General features: G+C 41.2%; 1 protein-coding gene across 1 annotated transcript; it reads left to right on the top strand.

Annotated features, from left to right (window-relative positions):
• Positions 1–1,632: 1,632 nt before the first annotated feature.
• LOC119777343 (integral membrane protein 2A-like) lies at positions 1,633–16,357 on the top strand. The gene is made up of 6 exons (XM_038276186.1): positions 1,633–1,827; positions 2,060–2,197; positions 5,576–5,755; positions 5,833–5,943; positions 9,373–9,517; positions 15,069–16,357. The coding sequence occupies exons 1-6, from the start codon at positions 1,756–1,758 to the stop codon at positions 15,161–15,163; spliced, it is 741 nt and encodes a 246-aa protein (XP_038132114.1). The 5' UTR covers positions 1,633–1,755; the 3' UTR covers positions 15,164–16,357.
• The last annotated feature ends 1,019 nt before the right edge of the window (positions 16,358–17,376 follow it).

The raw sequence follows: 17,376 nt of genomic DNA, 5'->3' as shown, positions 1-17,376 counted from the left end.
TTCAAGTCTTGGAAACCAAGTCCAGTGGATCTAAACAAAGCAAGGGCACCACCAGGGGGTGGCCGAGGGTGGCCACGGCATCCCTGGGCTCTGCCCTGGCCACCCTACTGCCACCCCCCACTGGCCAGTGTAGTAGCTACTAAATTGTAGTAGTATCGGTTTAGCGTTTCACCTTATGCACCCAGCAAAGCAGCCGCTCTCCCTGTCCTTCTCGCACACTGTAGTCTCCTGCTCTCCCCCTCCCCTACCCGATGTTTGCTTGTGCAAATCAGCTACCGGTACAGATGACGCTTGTGCGCTCAGAAAACTACGGCTCAGCCCGTGCCCGCTTTAACGGTGAGAAAGCGTATAAAACCAACAGTAAGTAAATAAGTCAAAACATTTATTTGTGAAAGAAAAGGGGGAAATGTGAACTGGAACATTATACTGTTAAAGCAGCTTTTAGTGTGTTTCTGACTTAGTTATGTAGCTAACTGGGTGAACTGGTGATTGTGGATGGATGGTCAATTTCCAGACATGAAGAGAAAGTCCACAGACATCTCTTCTTATTCTGAGAAGAGAATTACAGCAGAAGCAGAGAAAGAGGAAGTGGAGGAGAAGAGAGAGAAGAAGAAGGAGGAGGGGGAGGAAGAGGAGGAGAAGAATGAGGAGGAGAAGAAGAGAGAGGAGAAGAAGGAGGAGGAGAGCGAGAAGGGGGATGGAGGAGAGAAACAGATCAAACAGCATGATGAGGACCCAAAGCAGCATTAGTGAAGGACAGTGATGAGGAAAAGCATGAAACAGCAGCAGACCAGGGACAGTCAGCAGCTTTGATGAAGAAGCCTGGTAGAACTCAGTAGAACTCACTGAAAGCAGGCGTTCCACCTGTTCCTGGACCGACAGTAGTTTTTTGTTTTAAAAAAATGAATAAATGTAAAACTTATTTCAAATATAAATAAAACACAACTATTGTTCTACTCAAAATGTTACCTGGTCTATGTCTGTGCACATTCAATAACACTAATAATCACACAATAAGCCAAAAGATATGAGTAGGTGTTTACTTAGATCTGTTTTACCACAGCAGTAGAATAAAACCCTGAAAGTATGTTTCTGTGTGCCACCCCAAGAATTTAAGAGGCCCCATCTGGCCCCCCCTATGAAGCATTTCTAGAGGCGCCCCTGAAACAAAGATTTAATCATGTTTAATGGCTTTAATGACCACAAAACAAAACAGACTAACTGAGAATTTGTACACAAGCATGATTGATTATATGGATTTATTACTACAATTTTTATTTGTTATTTATGTTTTCTTAACTAGTCACTCTGATGATAAAATCTTTACAGCTGATGAAAAAAGCAATGCTTTTTCTCAGAAAAGGTGGTTCCTGATAATACAGCAGAACATCTCATGGAGTCTTTCCAAATGTTGCTTTCATGCTGCGGCCACCAGATGGCACCAAAGCCCCTAACATTTATTTCTAAGTCGAAACATCTAGAAAAATATATATATTTGTTGGTTATTGTTAACTTCCTGCAGTAATCGGTTTTTGCAAACATTATGTGTTTACGAGTTACATGTTTCTGAGATGTAAAATAATCTGTGCAGCGTTTGGTTTGTCTTCTTTATCTCCACCGGAAACGGTGCAGATTAAGCTGAGGTCTGCAAAGTGCGTCACAGGGCTGAGCTGCAGAGAAGCAAGGCATCAGCTGCAGACCGCCATAGAAACAAACTAGTTTATATTCATAGATCCACGCCGCTTCCGGTCCAGCATGGTGAAGATCGCCTTTAACACGGCTCTGGCGCACAAAGCGCAGAGCAAAGACGCAGCAGCCGCGGAGAAGGTGAGCCTGCGGAGCCGCTCATTCAGCCTGGTAGCTGCAGGCCTGACATCCAGCTGCAGACCCAGCGGCGCTTTGCTGCTTTATCAAACAGGTTACAGCCTTGCTGGCTGAGCGCGTCATGGGGAAGCTGGGACCGCCCACCCTCTGCACAGCTGTTCTGCACATCTGCAAAGCTTCAGCCTGGATGAAAGGCTTGATGTTCTAATGCTTGCTTGCCTTGTGGTGTGTTCAGGATCCAGAGGTGGCCTCTGCTCCAGCGGCCACAGAGGGATCCACGGGCCGCTGTCTGCTCACCCTGCTCGGCATCGCCTTCATTCTGAGTGGGCTCATCGTGGGGGGAGCGTGTCTTTACCGATATTTCACCCCTAAGGTTTGTCTCAGTAATTTTCTCCCTAACATGCATGACTTTTTACATGTTTTCCATTTCAGTCCAGGCAGACATTTCATGTTGATCAGAGTTTTTAGTTTTTACCACATATTATTGTTCACAACAAGCATCTTATTAATGAAATGTCAACTAAAAACCTGATCCTCAAAATGGAGAAAGATCAAACATTCAGAAACTGAATTTTATGGCACTTAAAGTCTGAACATGAAAGACAAACTAGAGATTTAAAGAAGGCAAATATATTTAACTGATTAAAAGAATGGCTGATATTGAATATAAGAAATCCTGTAAGAACAAATGAGCATAAAACTACCAAGGTTTCAAAAGTGACATTAAAACTGTGTTTTTCTTTTTATATTTAAAACCTTTTAAACTATTATGACATAAAATGGATGAGTAACTAGACAGCTAAAGGTTCTCCTGCTCTTCTAATGACATTCACAGCTGCCAATGAAGCAATAATTAAATGTCTGTATGGAAAACAAGCCACATTTAATTGAAGCTTCTGTTCAGCTAAAATCTCCAGTAATATAATAAATGCATGTAATTATTTTAAACAATATCTTTTTGATATTGTTGAGTCAGTTCTGCTGCTTGAAGCTTATTCTCATATTTCCTTTGGCTGCTGATATGAGACTGGCAGGTTCCTGCCTGACTCTGTATCTAAATGCTGAACATAGGGTCTTAGACTAAGACTTAGACTTAGACTGATAAGTCCCGTCTCTATAATCCATCCAAGTTTTGAGATAAAAAATTTCATTTCTTTATGTTTTTGCAGCACAAATGAAATCAATGTTATTCTGTCTCAGTCCAGGAACACTCGTTTCTTTCTACGTTTTTCTTTACTGCAAAAAAATGGACACATCTAAAATTTAAATTTGAAAGGGGTTTATCTGGACTTATTTTTACCGTAATCATTGTGTTGACTAAATATGTGGGTTAATAACTATAGGCTGAAACCTGCATGGGATGGGATTTTTCCCCTTGCATGTTTAATCAGCAGGATGGCCTGAACTCTGTCCCTGAAGGTTTGAATCACTTCGCTTTGAGCTGATTTACCTGCCAGCTTCCCCAGAGACGTGCAAACACAGCTCAGTTTTAGTGAGTTTAGTTTTTCGCAGCCAGTCATGATGCTGATAAAAACACCCTAACATTGATGGAAAGCAGGAATTCTGATCCTAAACATAACCACCGTCTGTCTCCAAAGTGCTGCAGTTTGACTCTGGCTTTGGCCACTTTGAGTGTAAAAGTATAATCCAGCCTAACCTGTAGCTCCAGTCAAACCTTGGGACAAAACTGGATATTTTAAAACAAACTTTCCCTAACCCTAACAATTTAATATAGAACATAGTGGGGTGGAACTGCAGACATGGCTGCTTTTCTCAGTAGGTGGGGATATGGGCAGACATGCTCAGTCTCTGCATGAGGAATAAACAAATAATAATATATAATATAAATAAGTGTAAATACATTTCACCTTTTGACATAATTTCTTTAGAAATGTTTGCCTGTCACTGGCTGTCATCACTTATGCCTCATGGCTTGAATTATGTACTTCCAAGTAGATGTAGATACCACTGACCGACCAAACACCGACGCTGGGTTCGAATCCGGCGGCTGCGTCCTCTGAAGATCCGATTGGTCGGCCGATTACGTCATAGCATTCAGGTTGGAGGCGTCAAATGCAGCCTTGTTTTCACCCAGTTGGAAGGACAGCTCCACTGTATCCTTCATAGCCTAAGTTGTACGATGATTCATCATGAGTCCTAGCAAGGAAAACTGGAAATGGTGAAAAACAGTGGTGAATCTTGGAAGCACAGTTTGATAATATCTGAGACGACGTTACTGCTGCTGAAGCTTCTCAGATATGTAATCAGCACTCAGATCAGCAATGTGAAGTTCAGCATCCATTCTTTGCCTGCTTTGTCAGTTGTCATGGTGCTAGGTGACTGAGCTTACGCTGAGTGAGGGGCCATGACAGCTAAAGATTAGATTAGATTAGATTAGATGAGCTTTACTGATCTCCCAGTGGAGAAATTCCCTTGTCACATATTGGCATAGAAGTCAAAGAAGGTGCAAACAAGGAGGAAATGGTGCATTAAGAATAAACAATAAACAATATATATACAGTATATCCAGGTATATACAGTATATCAAGATAAATAAGGATTAAGGTGCAAGTGTACATGTATCGCACACGATGAAAAACAAAATAAAAATATAAACTAAGGAAATAAGAAATAAAAATATGTACAGTCCGGATGGCTTATATACCGAAAACTGGACCTTTTTTAATAGTTAGCCAACCTCTTCCGGCCTCCTTATTTTCAAGGGCCTCTGAAGGAGCCAGTCCAGGTGGACTGCCGGGTCCTTCCAAGGACTCCTTAGAAGGACCCCCAGGTCCTTGGAGGGAACTTGAAGGACATGGTGGTCCTTTGGAGGACCGCCGGGTTCTCGAAGGACCACCAGGTCCTTTGGAGGCTGCATCTGCTGAAACAGAACACACAGCTGTCTATTAAAGCACAATTCTATCATAAAGACACAAAGATTATCCCCTCTCTAAATGACCTGTCAAAAGTGCAAAATTAAATCAATAACATCCTCCACACGCAGCTGGCATCATGGGACCAGACAGCAAGCTTCCTCAGTCACTTAGTGGCACTAGAGTCCATCAGCACTTTTACAATAAAAGCTGTTTAATGTTGGTGCCCTTGAAATTATTATTGTAGATAGCAAGGTGTTGAACGACAAAAAAATAACTAGTAATTGTCAATATTGTGTTCAGGTTTGGGATTTTATGGTTTGATATTATTAAACTCAATCATTGAAAGGTGGTAGGTGCAGGCCTGCCATTGGTTTTCCAGCTGCTGCTCAGAAAGATGGCGATTGCTCCATCAGAGGCTCTGGAACGAGTTCCCTCCCTTTGTGAGGCTGTTGCTGCTTCCTTTGGGCAGAAGCTGCTACTTGCGTATTGAAGAATGTCCCACAGTCTGAGTGTCCAGGAAGGCAGCTGAAATATACTCCAGATAAGAAAAGATTCTGGCCTCAGGCTTTAGGCCAAGACCAAAAGTAGCCAAAATAGTAATAAGATATAGGCTGTAGCTTAAGAGAGCATTAATATCCATCATGAAATAAATCCTGGACTGGGCTAACAGCCCACAGCAGTCCAGGATGCCACTCAGAGAGGAAGAAGTCATGACTGTACTGGAGATTCTCTATGGAGTAATTGAAGATCACATTTAAAGCAAAGCTTCATCACATATCATTGGTGTTGGTCATCATCTGGATCTACACCTCCTGCTCCTGTCTTTGTTTAACAATGCTGTCAATGATTGATCTAACCCCCCCTTCCACCACCAGAGGCTGTATCATGGTGCCATGCAGTTTACCGACATGTCCACCGTGGCAGAGAGCCAGCCGTACTACCTGCCACGGGTGGAGGAGGAGGTGGAGATCTCGGACAGCATGGCCGTCATCAGCGTGCCTCCCCCGCGCTTTCGACCTGGAGACCCCGCCTACATCCTCCATGACTTCAACAGGGTGAGAAGCTATGGTTGGGTTGGTGTTTGTGGGTTCTGTGCTCAGCTTGTGTTCTGATGCGTTTGTTTGGGATGCAGAAGCTGACAGCGTACCTAGATCTGACTCTCAGGACCTGCTTTGTGATTCCTCTCAACACCTCGGTGGTCCTGCCCCCCCAGGACCTCATTGACCTCTTCTCACAGCTGATGGTGAGTTCTGTCCTCAGTGATGCTCCAGTCATGATGAAGTGAAAAGGAGTCAGTTTGGCCTGAATGTAAGGATGGATACCAGAAAACAATTGGTTAGGGTTAACCAACCTAGATTGTAATGCTTTTTAGTTTTGATTGAAAAAGTTGAGGCAAAACGAACAAATCATAAACTTTTTCAAAACTTTAACTTTTCTTTAGGTAAAGAAAATTTTACAACAATCCAGTTTGTTTGTAATTAAGACTATAAGAATGTAAGATCCTTTCCCAATGCGTGGCCGCTCCCTCACCTTAGCCGCTCCTGACTCCATGGTCGGACATTTTTTAGTCCCGTCTGAAACAAGTGGCTCATTCCCTCCCAAGCAGCGCCTAACTGGAGGACGGGACGTATGAACATCACATTCACTGTGGAAAAATATCATTTTTCATAGCAATAGAAACCATTTTGTCAAAGCTGCAATTCAATTCAGTTTATTTCTATAGCTCCAATTCACATCATGTCATCTCAGGTCACTTTACAGTTCAACCAGATCATCCAGTCAGATTGATTCAAAGTTTTCTATCTAAGGAAAACCAGTTGATTGCATCGACTCATTGACTCTTTAGCAATCCCTCACACTAAGCATGCTTGTAGCGACAGTGGAGAGGAAAAACTCCCTTTGAACAGGAAGAAACCTCCAGCAGAACCAGGCTCAGTGTGAGCGGCCATCTGCTGAGGCCCACTGGGGTTCAAGGAGACAGAAGCAGACATAGAAAAAGAAGCATAGATACAAAGGGCAACTGTCAACCAGCTCCCATGTCATCCTCTGACATGGGAGCTGTTTAGGGGCCAGTTTGGGATTCAGCCCACGTTTGTTGTAAAAACTACACTTTCCTTTTAAATAACTTTTTTAAGTTATGTTTCCTCCGACAGTTTTTAAAACATAATGATCCTAAAACTAGTTAGCAGGAACAGTGGTACCCATTAGAAGTTGCAAGCTGCATAGTTTCATGTTTACTTTAAAACATTGTATGGAATAATTTGGTCGGTCTTGGTACCTAAAAGGAAAATCTGAATCTAGCAAGAAATGCTAATTGGTCTCCAATCTTATCTCTAAATTAAATAATGAGTTAACAGATTTTTTCAGGCTGTTTAGTTTTCGTCCTTAATTATATTTTACTTTTTGGTTATTTCTTTCTAAATAGCAAACTGAAGGTCTATGAGACCATAAACATGACTTGCAGTATTTCACATAATAGAACATTTCTCAGGTCATGATTATAAGGTAGAATCAGCCCAGAGCTGCAGATCTAATATAAAACCAAATGAAAAAAGGCTAAAGGCTTATTTGTTAAATAACTATTCAAATTTTTTTATGGACTCAGAAAGTTGCAGGTTTCTCCATTTAGGATTAGCCTAGTTATAATGTTTACCTACGCCTCCTAAAAATAGATTTCTAGAAAATTGGACGGGAAATGGAACAAGATGCTAACAGCACAACTGACTTTTTGTTGAAACTGTTTATGGAACTTCCTCTTTCTGAGACTTCTTAAGTAGCGAGTCATTGCTTTACACATTTACTGTGTTTTAAAAGCTGGATCTTTAAATATAAGATGCAATTCTCAAATTCAAACTGTTAAAAGTGTTTTTTGCAAATTTTTTTTTAGATTTGGGCAAAGTGGGAAACAGTTAATCAAGAACCTCTTAGAGGAAGCACTAATGCTGTATGAATGCAGCTCTGCTTAAAAAGGAAACTGTACAGGTGCTGGTCATAAAATTAGAATATCATGAAAAAGTAGATTGATTTCAGTAATTCCATTTAAAAAGTGAAACTTGTATATTATATTCATACATTACATACAAACTCATATATTTCAGATGTTTATTTTGTTTAATTTTGATGATTACAAATGACAACAAATGAAAATCTCAAATTCATCATATCAGAAAATTAGAATATTACTGAAGACCAATAAAAACAAAGGATTTATAGAAATGTTGGCCAACTGAAAAGTATGAACATGAAAAGTATGAGCATGTACAGCACTCAGTATTTAGTTGGGCCTCCTTTGGCCTGTATTACTGCAGCAATGCGGCGTGGCATGGAGTCGATCAGTCTGTGGCACTGCTCAGGTGTTATGATAGCCCAGGTTGCTCTAATAGTGGCTTTTAGCTCTTCTGAATTGTTGGGTCTGGTGTATTGCATCTTCTTCTTCACAATACCCCATAGATTTTCTATGGGGTTAAGGTCAGGAGAGTTTGCTGGCCAATTAAGAACAGGGATACCATGGTCCTTCAACCAGGTACTGGTAGCTTTGGCACTGTGTGCAGGTGCCAAGTCCTGTTGGAAAATGAAATCTGCATCTCCAAAAAGTTGGTCAGCTGCAGGAAGCATGAAGTGCTCTAAAACTTCCTGGTATGTGGCTGCGTTGACCCTGGACCTCAGAAAACACAATGGACCAACACCAGCAGATGACATGGCACCCCAAACCATCACTGACTGTGGAAACTTTACACTGGACTTCAAGCAACGTGGATGAAGTGCCTCTCTTCTTTTCCTCCAGACTCTGGGACCTTGATTTCCAAAGGAAATGCAAAATTTACTTTCATCAGAGAACATGACTTTGGACCACTCACCAGCAGTCCAGTCCTGTTTCTCTTTAGCCCAGGCAAGACGCTTCTGACGCTGTCTGTGGTTCAAGAGTGGCTTGACACAAGGAATGCGACAGCAGAAACCCATGTCTTTCATACGTCTGTGTGTGGTGGTTCTTGAAGCACTCACTCCAGCTGCAGTCCACTCTTTGTGAATCTCCCCCACATTTTTGAATGGGTTTTGTTTCACAATCCTCTCCAGGGTGCGGTTATCTCTCTTGCTTGTACACTTTTTTCGACCACATCTTTTCCTTCCCTTCACCTCTCTATTAATGTGCTTGGACACTGAGCTCTGTGAACAGCCAGCCTCTTTAGCGATGACCTTTTGTGTCTTGCCCTCCTTGTGCAAGGTGTCGATGGTCGTCTTTTGGACAACTGTCAAGTCAGCAGTCTTCCCCATGATTGTGTAGCCTATAGAACTAGACTGAAAGACCATTTAAAGGCTTTTGCAGGTGGTTTGAGTTAATTAGCTGATTAGAGTGTGGCACCAGGGGCCATCAATTTTGAACCTTTTCACAATATTCTAATTTTCTGATATGATGAATTTGAGATTTTCATTTGTTGTCATTTGTAATCATCAAAATTAAACAAAATAAACATCTGAAATATATGAGTTTGTATGTAATGTATGAATATAATATACAAGTTTCACTTTTTAAATGGAATTACTGAAATCAATCTACTTTTTCATGATATTCTAATTTTATGACCAGCACCTGTATATTTATAGTTCACTGTTCTCCAAACAGATGATTTTTTTAAATTATTTTCCTCATTTGTTCTTTTTCTCTGTACTTCAGTCTGACTCATACCGCAGCTACCTGGTGCATGAGGACCTTGTGGTCACCGAGCGCATTGAGGATGTCAAGCCACTAGGTTTCTATATTCGTCGACTGTGCGATGGAAAGGAAACGTACAGAATGCAGCGCCGATCCAGCCTGCCAGGTATTCAATTGTTCTGTAGGTTTCCTGAACATAAAGTTACAACAACAACAAATCATTGATGAGAGAATGTCCCGACCACTCTACCAACTTCACCTTAAGGCGTTTTGCAGATGTAATGGTGACTTGTAGAAAATAGAGACCCTTAAAACCTTCCCACAGCTGATAAAACTTCACTCTGTTTTATTTGTAAACCATTGCTTCAGCAATCAGTCCACTTGGTAGTGAGACAAGTAGTTGTGATCTTTAAAATCTGGCATTTGTGGAAGAGAGTGTGTTAGTCCCATTACAGAGGATGGAGGAAGAGTCTGTGGTCAAATGGATGTTTCTAACATCCTGCTAGGCGGCCGCGTCCCTCAGAGGGAAACGAGTCAGAAAAGAGTCAGGCCAAAGTTATTGCAGTGATCTTTTAGTTAGCTCCTGGTAAAACCCTGACTGTGAATAAACATTTAAAAACCTTGGAATCCTTCAAGGTTTTTAAATGTGAAAAATTAAGTGCAAGGCCTGGAAAGTGACGAAAACGGCCATAACAAAACGGTCATCCTCTGAAGGCCTTGAATGGTTTGGATGTTTCTTTGACCACTTGGTGTTTCCTGAACGTAATGTGGGCAGAACTGGACACGCTTTGGTGGAAACTTATCTTCTCACTGGCCAATTAGTAAAGAGCCAGTCACGTTAAAGAAGTCCTGAAGTTGGGCCCTCATACTGTGCCAGGAAGATGCAGCCTGAGGGTTGCATGGCTTGCTATGTCTGGCTGTCAAATGGCAGACAACAATGAATATTCAGATTTTTATCAGTGGTCGGAGATCATGTTTATCCTTATAAGAAGTATTTTGCAACACATTTGCAGAGGAGCTTTAATGCACCAACAACGCCTTATCAATAAACATATACAATTTTGGTGAGGTACTGTTCAATTAAATTCATTTCAGTTTATTTATATAGCGCCACATCACAACACAGGTCATCTCAAGGCACTTTACAGTTCAACCAGATCATCCAGTAAGATTGATTCAAAGTTTTCTATCTAAGGAAAACCAGCTGATTGCATCGACTCATTGACTCTTCAGCAATCCCTCACACTAAGCATGCTTGTAGCGACAGTGGAGAGGAAAAACTCCCTTTGAACAGGAAGAAATCTCCAGCAGAACCAGGCTCAGTGTGAGCGGCCATCTGCTGAGGCCCACTGAGGTTCAAGGAGACAGAAGCAGACATAGAAAAAGAAGCATAGATACAAAAGGCAACTGTCAACCAACTCCACAGGCAGCCCCGTCCAGGAAACACACAGCCAGGCAGACGAGCTCCGAGCCAGCTCCCATGTCAGAGGATGAAGAGAGCACATCCAGTTAGTCACAGTCAGAGAAACAGGACTACACTGGAAAACAGGCCAAGCTCCAACATCTAGAAACAAAGGTGTTGCTGGCAGCAGCACAGCTGATATTTCTCTCCAGGATGGAGTCACAGCCAAACAGGAACAGACCAGATGTAGCTACTATGAGAAAAAGCAGAGAGAGCAGAACGTTAGAGATTGAACTAACAGATTCTGCAGAGTGGGAGAATAGAGATAGAATGAAGCAGAATGATGAAAAAGGGGTCCCTATGTCCTCCAGCAGTCTAAGCCTATAGCAGCACAACTATAGAGATAGATCAGGATAACCTGAGCCACCCTAACTATAAGCTTTATCAAAAAGGAAAGTTTTAAGTCTAGCCTTAAAAGTAGACAGGGTGTCTGCCTCACGGACTAAAACTGGTAGTTGGTTCCACAGGAGAGGAGCCTGATAACTAAAAGATCTGCCTCCCATTCTACTTTTAGAAATTCTAGGAACCACTAGTAAACCTGCAGATTGAGAGCGAAGTGCTCTGTTAGGAACATAAGGAACAATCAGATCTCTGATATAAGATGGAGCTTGGCCATTTAAGGCTTTATATGTGAGAAGGAGGATTTTAAATTCTATTCTGGATTTAACAGGAAGCCAATGAAGAGAAGCCAGGATAGGAGAGATATGATCTCTCTTTTTCATTTTCATCAGAACTCTGGCTGCAGCATTTTGGATCAGCTGAAGGCTTTTAACAACAGTTTGTGGACTTCCTGATAGTAAAGAATTACAATAGTCCAGCCTTGAAGTAACAAATGCATGGACTAGTTTCTCAGCATAACCCCTGGACAGGAGATTGCTCATTTTTGCAATATTCCTCAGATGAAAGAAGGAAATTCTAGAAACCTCTTTGATCTGGGATTTAAATGACAGGTCCTGATCAAAAATAACACCAAGATTTTTTACTTTATTATCTGAAATCAGTTTAATCCCATCCAAATGAAGTGACTGACTAATCAGCTTCTTTTTCAAAGACTCTGGTCCAAAGACTATAACTTCTGTTTTGTCTGCATTCAGAAGGAGAAAGTTAAGAGTCATTCAGGTTTTTCTGTCTTCAAGACATGCCTGTAATCTATGTAATGGGTTAGCTTCATCTGGATTATAGACAGATATAGCTGGGTATCATCAGCATAACAGTGGAAATTAATCCCATGCTGTCTAATAATTCTACCGATTGGGAGCATGTATAAAGTAAAGAGAATTGGTCCTAGCACTGATCCCTGTGGTACTCCACAGGTAACCTTTGAGCATGAGGAAGATCTGTCATTAACGTGAACAAACTGAAATCGATCAGATAGATCAGATTTAAACCAGTCTAGAGCTGTTCCTTTAATTCCAACAAAATATTCAAGTCTTTCTAAAAGAATATTCTGATCAACTGGATCAAATGCAGCACTGAGATCCAACAGGACGAGCACAGATACAAGTCCATTATCTGAGGCCATGAGAATATCATTAGTGACTTTCACCAGAGCTGTTTCAGTGCTATGATGAGTTCTAAAGCCAGACTGAAACTCTTCAAAAAGTTCATTATGGTGGAAGTGATCGCACACTTGTTTGGCAACTACTTTCTCAAGAATTTTCAATCGGAAAGGAAGATTGGATATAGGTCTATAATTGACCAAGTCATCTGGGTCACGAGACGGTTTCTTAAGCAGAGGTTTAATTACAGCAACCTTAAAAGCCTTTGGTACATATCCCTGTAACAGAGATAGATTAATCACATCTAAAATGGAGGAGGAGATCAAAGGGAATACCTCCTTAAATAACCTGGTTGGAACTGGATCTAACATCCAAATTGGAGGCTTAGATGAAGACAATAGTTTTGCTAACTCTGAAAGTTCAACTGGATCAAAGCAGTCTAAACCCGGTTCAGATTCCATGACTCCCTCAGATGTTGCCCCCCCCTCCAGAGACAAACCAATCGTGGATAGAGGAGTGCTAATGATCTTATTTTTAATTTTCAAAGGGGCTGCATTATCTATGGCAGGACGCAGAGAACTAGCAATCCCATCAACAAAATCATCAACCTCTGAAGGGGAAAAAACTAAGCTATTGCACTCTGCAGCACTGCTCAGTGACAAAGAGGAGAGAGAAAGTGAAACAGATTCTTTTACATTTATAACTGCACTATCTGATAATGATCTGCTAGAGTGAAACCTTCTTTTTGGGGAGGAGAACTCTGTTAAAGTAATCCTGAAGGTTATTAGAAAGTGGTCAGAGAGGACAGGGTTGTGAGGAAATCCTGTTATTACTTCACATTCTATGCCGTATGTCAGCACAAGATCCAAAGTATGAAGATGAGAATGTGTGGGACTATTCACATCTTGAACAAAGCCAATAGTGTCTAAGATAGCATTAAAGGCTGCTCTTAAGCTATCGCCTTCAATGTCAGCATGGATGTTAAAATCTCCCACTATGATTACCCTGTCAGTTTGTAATACCAAATCAGAAAGGAACTCTGAAAACTCATCTAAAAATTCAGAGTAAGGACCTGGTGGACGATACAAAGTTACAACAAGAAGAGGTTTTCTTGCTTTGCAATTTGGATCAGGGAAATTAAGGGTTAAATGTTCAAAGAGTTGTAGGTATTAACTGTTTTGGGAGTAATCAGTAAGTCAGACTGGAAGATTGTTGCTACTCCTCCTCCTCGCCCAGAACTTCTGGGGATGTGAAAATTTAAATAGCTTGAAGGAGTTGCCTCATTTATGCTCACACAATCCTCTTGCTGCAGCCAGGTTTCTGTAAGGCAACACAAGTCAATGTGATTATCACAAATCAAGTCATTAACTAGCAGACTTTTAGAGCAAAGAGATCTTATGTTAAACAGACCGCATTTAATCATTTTAACTTTTTCCCCAATTGGAGTTATTTTAATTTGATTATCATGATTTACTCGTTTGGGAATATTTGCTAATTTATTAGATTTTGGTCGTGGGCAAGACACTGTCTGGATGGAGTAAAAACTGGGTAACAGTAGAAAAGCTGCAGAGAGGTCTGTTAAACTACACCTCTGCTTCCTGGTCTGGTGGATGCCGTCTCTCCGAATCAGACCAGGCTTTCCCCAAAAGGATTGCCAATTATTAATGTAGCCCACGTTGTTTTCAGGACACCACCTAGACAACAAGCGGTTGAATGACGACATGCGGCTAAACATGTCATCACTGGTCAGATCAGGGAGGGGACCAGAGAAAATTACAGAGTCCGACATTATTTTGGCAAACTTACACACCGTGCAAAAAATAATTTTAGTGACCAATCAGATAACTACAACTCACTCTGAAATATTTTAAACCATCGAATGAACAATCAGTGAACTATTTATTTATTTTTTAAATCTCTGCATTTAATCCATCCCCTTGGGGAGCAGTGGGCTGCCATTGTGTGGGGCTAATGGTCTTGCTCAGGGACCTAGAGTGGTAGTCTGTGGTAGTGGGACTTCAACTCAGAACCTCTGGATTCCAAGTTCTATAACCACAAGACCACCGCTCCCCCTTAATGTTTTCTCTCTAATTACGTTTTTAATTTTTATTGCAATGTCGCTCCGTTGTGGTTGCCAGCCTATTGTTATGCTAGCAGGAAAGCCGTGATGCATTATGGGTAATTCTGGCACTGTGAGTCACACTTTGTAAAGCCCCACCTCCTGTGCTGTGATTGGTCAACGCTTCCTGTGATTCAGTCTGGTTGGCCAGGGTCAGTGAGTCGATGCAATCTGCTCCTTTTCCTCAAATAGAAATTTTTGAACCAATCTGACTGGATGATCTGGTTGATCTGGATCTAAAAGGTGTCCTGAGATGACATGATGTGAAATAATTTGAATTGGTAGCAGGGAGTAATTGGTCCTTGAATTTGAGGAAGTCGTACTAGAAAATCCTTGACAGTTCTTGAACTGGATATTGACGTTGAAGTGTGGGAACCCTGTATAAAAGTTTTCTGTGTCATGATTAAAAGTGTTTTCCCAAAATATTCTTCAAAACCTGATCCAGAACAGGGTTTTTGGGTTTTTTATGTCTAAAAGAACAATTCTCAAAACTCAGATCAGCAAAAACATAAAAGCCCCACAAGGTAATAAATATATATTTAAGAATAAACATGACTTGGATCAGAAAGTGGAAGATGAATTATAGAAACAACAGAGCCTGAAATACTTACCACTGCTCTTGGTGTGTGTTTGTCAGGCGGAAACATCCAGAAGCGTTCCCCCGAGGACTGCTTCACCATCCACCACTTTGAGAACAAGTTTGTGACGGAGACCCGAATCTGCAAGGCTTGATGGGAAACAGGGTGATGGCTGCAGAGGAACGGGGCGAGCCCCACTGATGGAGGACCAGGAGGAACGAGGGACCACCTTCCACAGGAAGCTATTTTTGTACAGATCCTTTAGCCTCTCCTGCTTGTGTTCAGTGAATTTATGTTACAGAGTCACTGCTGCTGTGTTTGTATTAACCTGCTTAGGTCATAGCTCCAGTATTCAGTGTTTCATTATTGATGTAGAAACTCAGAGAATCATCTATTCTGCTTAGATCTATTTTGTTGTGTTGCTTCCTGCAGACCAACCTAACTGCAGTTATCCTAGTAGAGATTCGAGGCATTGGCCGTTCTCCTCAGCATCCTACTCATTCTGAGAAAGCATCAGATTATGTCGTGTTTTATGTCACCATCATCTGTAGAGCAGCTTAACCAGCATGCTGCTATTTTGGTGGGGGCACTGCAGCTTGAGCACGTCAATCGCACGCTTGTGGTTTACATTTCTGAACACTATGACATTTGCTGCTCCAGGGGTTGGGGTGGGGGGCTATCCTGCTGTTTTATTTAGAGTAACTGTTGTTAAACTTCAGTATCTTCAGTTTTTGTGTTTGTGTAGAAACAATTATAGATGTTAGCTATAAAAAAGGGAAGAGGGAAACCAGAGGGGTGGAGCTAGAGGGGAAATGTTTGATTTATGAATTTGTTGGTGTAATTAACATAAACAAAAACAGATGTAATGCATTAGCATAGTTAATTGTGATATTTAAAGGTTTACATTTTAAAGATAAATTACAGTTATTTTTAAGTCCTGTGTGAATCATGTGACTAAAGACACAACAGATGGGAGGTCCTAAAATCTCTTTAGTTGCCATTTTCAAGAAAACAACTCGATATCGGCTGAAATTAAACTTTATGAGCTGCTTTTAGTTTGACCTTAACACATGAAAGAAAACAAGGAAGGCATTTTTCTAACAATTCAATTAAGATCATTAAGCTCGAGTTGGAAATCCCATCAGAAACAACAATCTGAAGAATATTTTTCTGAAACAGCTTTGTTGGGGTCAAAACGAAGCTGTTGCTGTAGATGACTCCACACAGAAAGACAATCAGTGGAGCTAAAGATGCTAATGCCTTTAAAGTCTAGAAAGAAACAAGCTGGTGTGAAACTACTGAAATTAACTTCATTGTAATGTGAAATAAACTTGCTTTTCTTAACCTACTTAGAGTGTAATGATTAAACAAAGTAAAATTTAAATGAATTTTAAAAGAGAACTTATTGAAATTTCATATTTTATTAAATGTGAACTCTGAGTTTGCTTAGCTGACTCAGCATTTTGCTTAGCTGAAAATGTTATGACTCTAAACGGTGAGGAGAAATGAAGAACATGGATTAGAAATAAACTGTTGGTCGGTTGGAACTTGAACACAGGTTGTTTCATCATCGTTGTGTTTTTGGAAGAGAACTCCAGGTTTTTATCGGCTTTCTAGAATCCTGATATCTGCCCCGGTGAGCCGCTGTGAATGATGCTGTCCCAGGAAACTTGATAATTCAAATGTGGAAGTAAATGTCACACAATCAGCTGAGTTTTACAGTTTATTATACACTGCTCACAATAATAAAGGGAAAACATAACAGAATATAAGATCAATTAAACTTATGTGAAATCAAACTGTCCTCTCAGGAAGCAACACTGACTGACAGTTTCATTTCTAATGAAATATGCAAATTATTGGCAGTTAGCAAGACTTAAGTCAATAAAGGAGTGGCTCTGCTCTCTGACGGATGTTTTAGTCACTTCTGAATGTTGGTGCTTTCACTCTCGCTGTAGCATGCGGCGGACTCTGCAACCTTAACAAGTAACTCAGGTAGTGCAGCTCCTCCAGGATGGCACATCAATGAGAGCTACGGCAAGAAGGTTTGCTGCGTGTCTCCATGTAGAGGCTGGAGGAGCTACCAGGAGACGTGGAGGAGGCTGTAGGAGACACAGCCCTCCATGTGCTCGGTAGGTATGAGCTCCTCAGACCCCTGGTGAGACCATCTGCTGGTTCCGTTGGACCTGGGTTCCTCCTAATGCAGGACAGTGCTGGACCTCATGCAGTGGACCATCCTCCTCCTCATCAGGAGCAGCCCAGGTGTTGTAGGGAGGTCATAGAGGCAGGAGGAGGCCACCAACACTCCAAAACCTGTTAGAAGGATATTACATCACAGCTGGATCAGCCTGGAGGGATTCTACACTT

This window comes from Cyprinodon tularosa, unplaced genomic scaffold, assembly GCF_016077235.1.
Source record: "Cyprinodon tularosa strain WSP-4 unplaced genomic scaffold, ASM1607723v1 ctg1002, whole genome shotgun sequence".
In the NCBI taxonomy this organism is placed as follows: domain Eukaryota; kingdom Metazoa; phylum Chordata; class Actinopteri; order Cyprinodontiformes; family Cyprinodontidae; genus Cyprinodon; species Cyprinodon tularosa.
Note: the sequence above shows the minus strand (reverse complement) of the source record. Positions and strands in the feature narration are given on the sequence as shown.

Coding starts and splice junctions, on each gene's coding strand:
- LOC119777343 (XM_038276186.1), top strand. CDS start 1,756: ATGGTGAAGATCGCCTTTAACACGGCTCTGGCGCACAAAGCGCAGAGC. Junction 1,828..2,059: donor ACGCAGCAGCCGCGGAGAAG/GTGAGCCTGCGG, acceptor TGGTGTGTTCAG/GATCCAGAGGTGGCCTCTGC. Junction 5,756..5,832: donor TCCTCCATGACTTCAACAGG/GTGAGAAGCTAT, acceptor TTTGGGATGCAG/AAGCTGACAGCGTACCTAGA.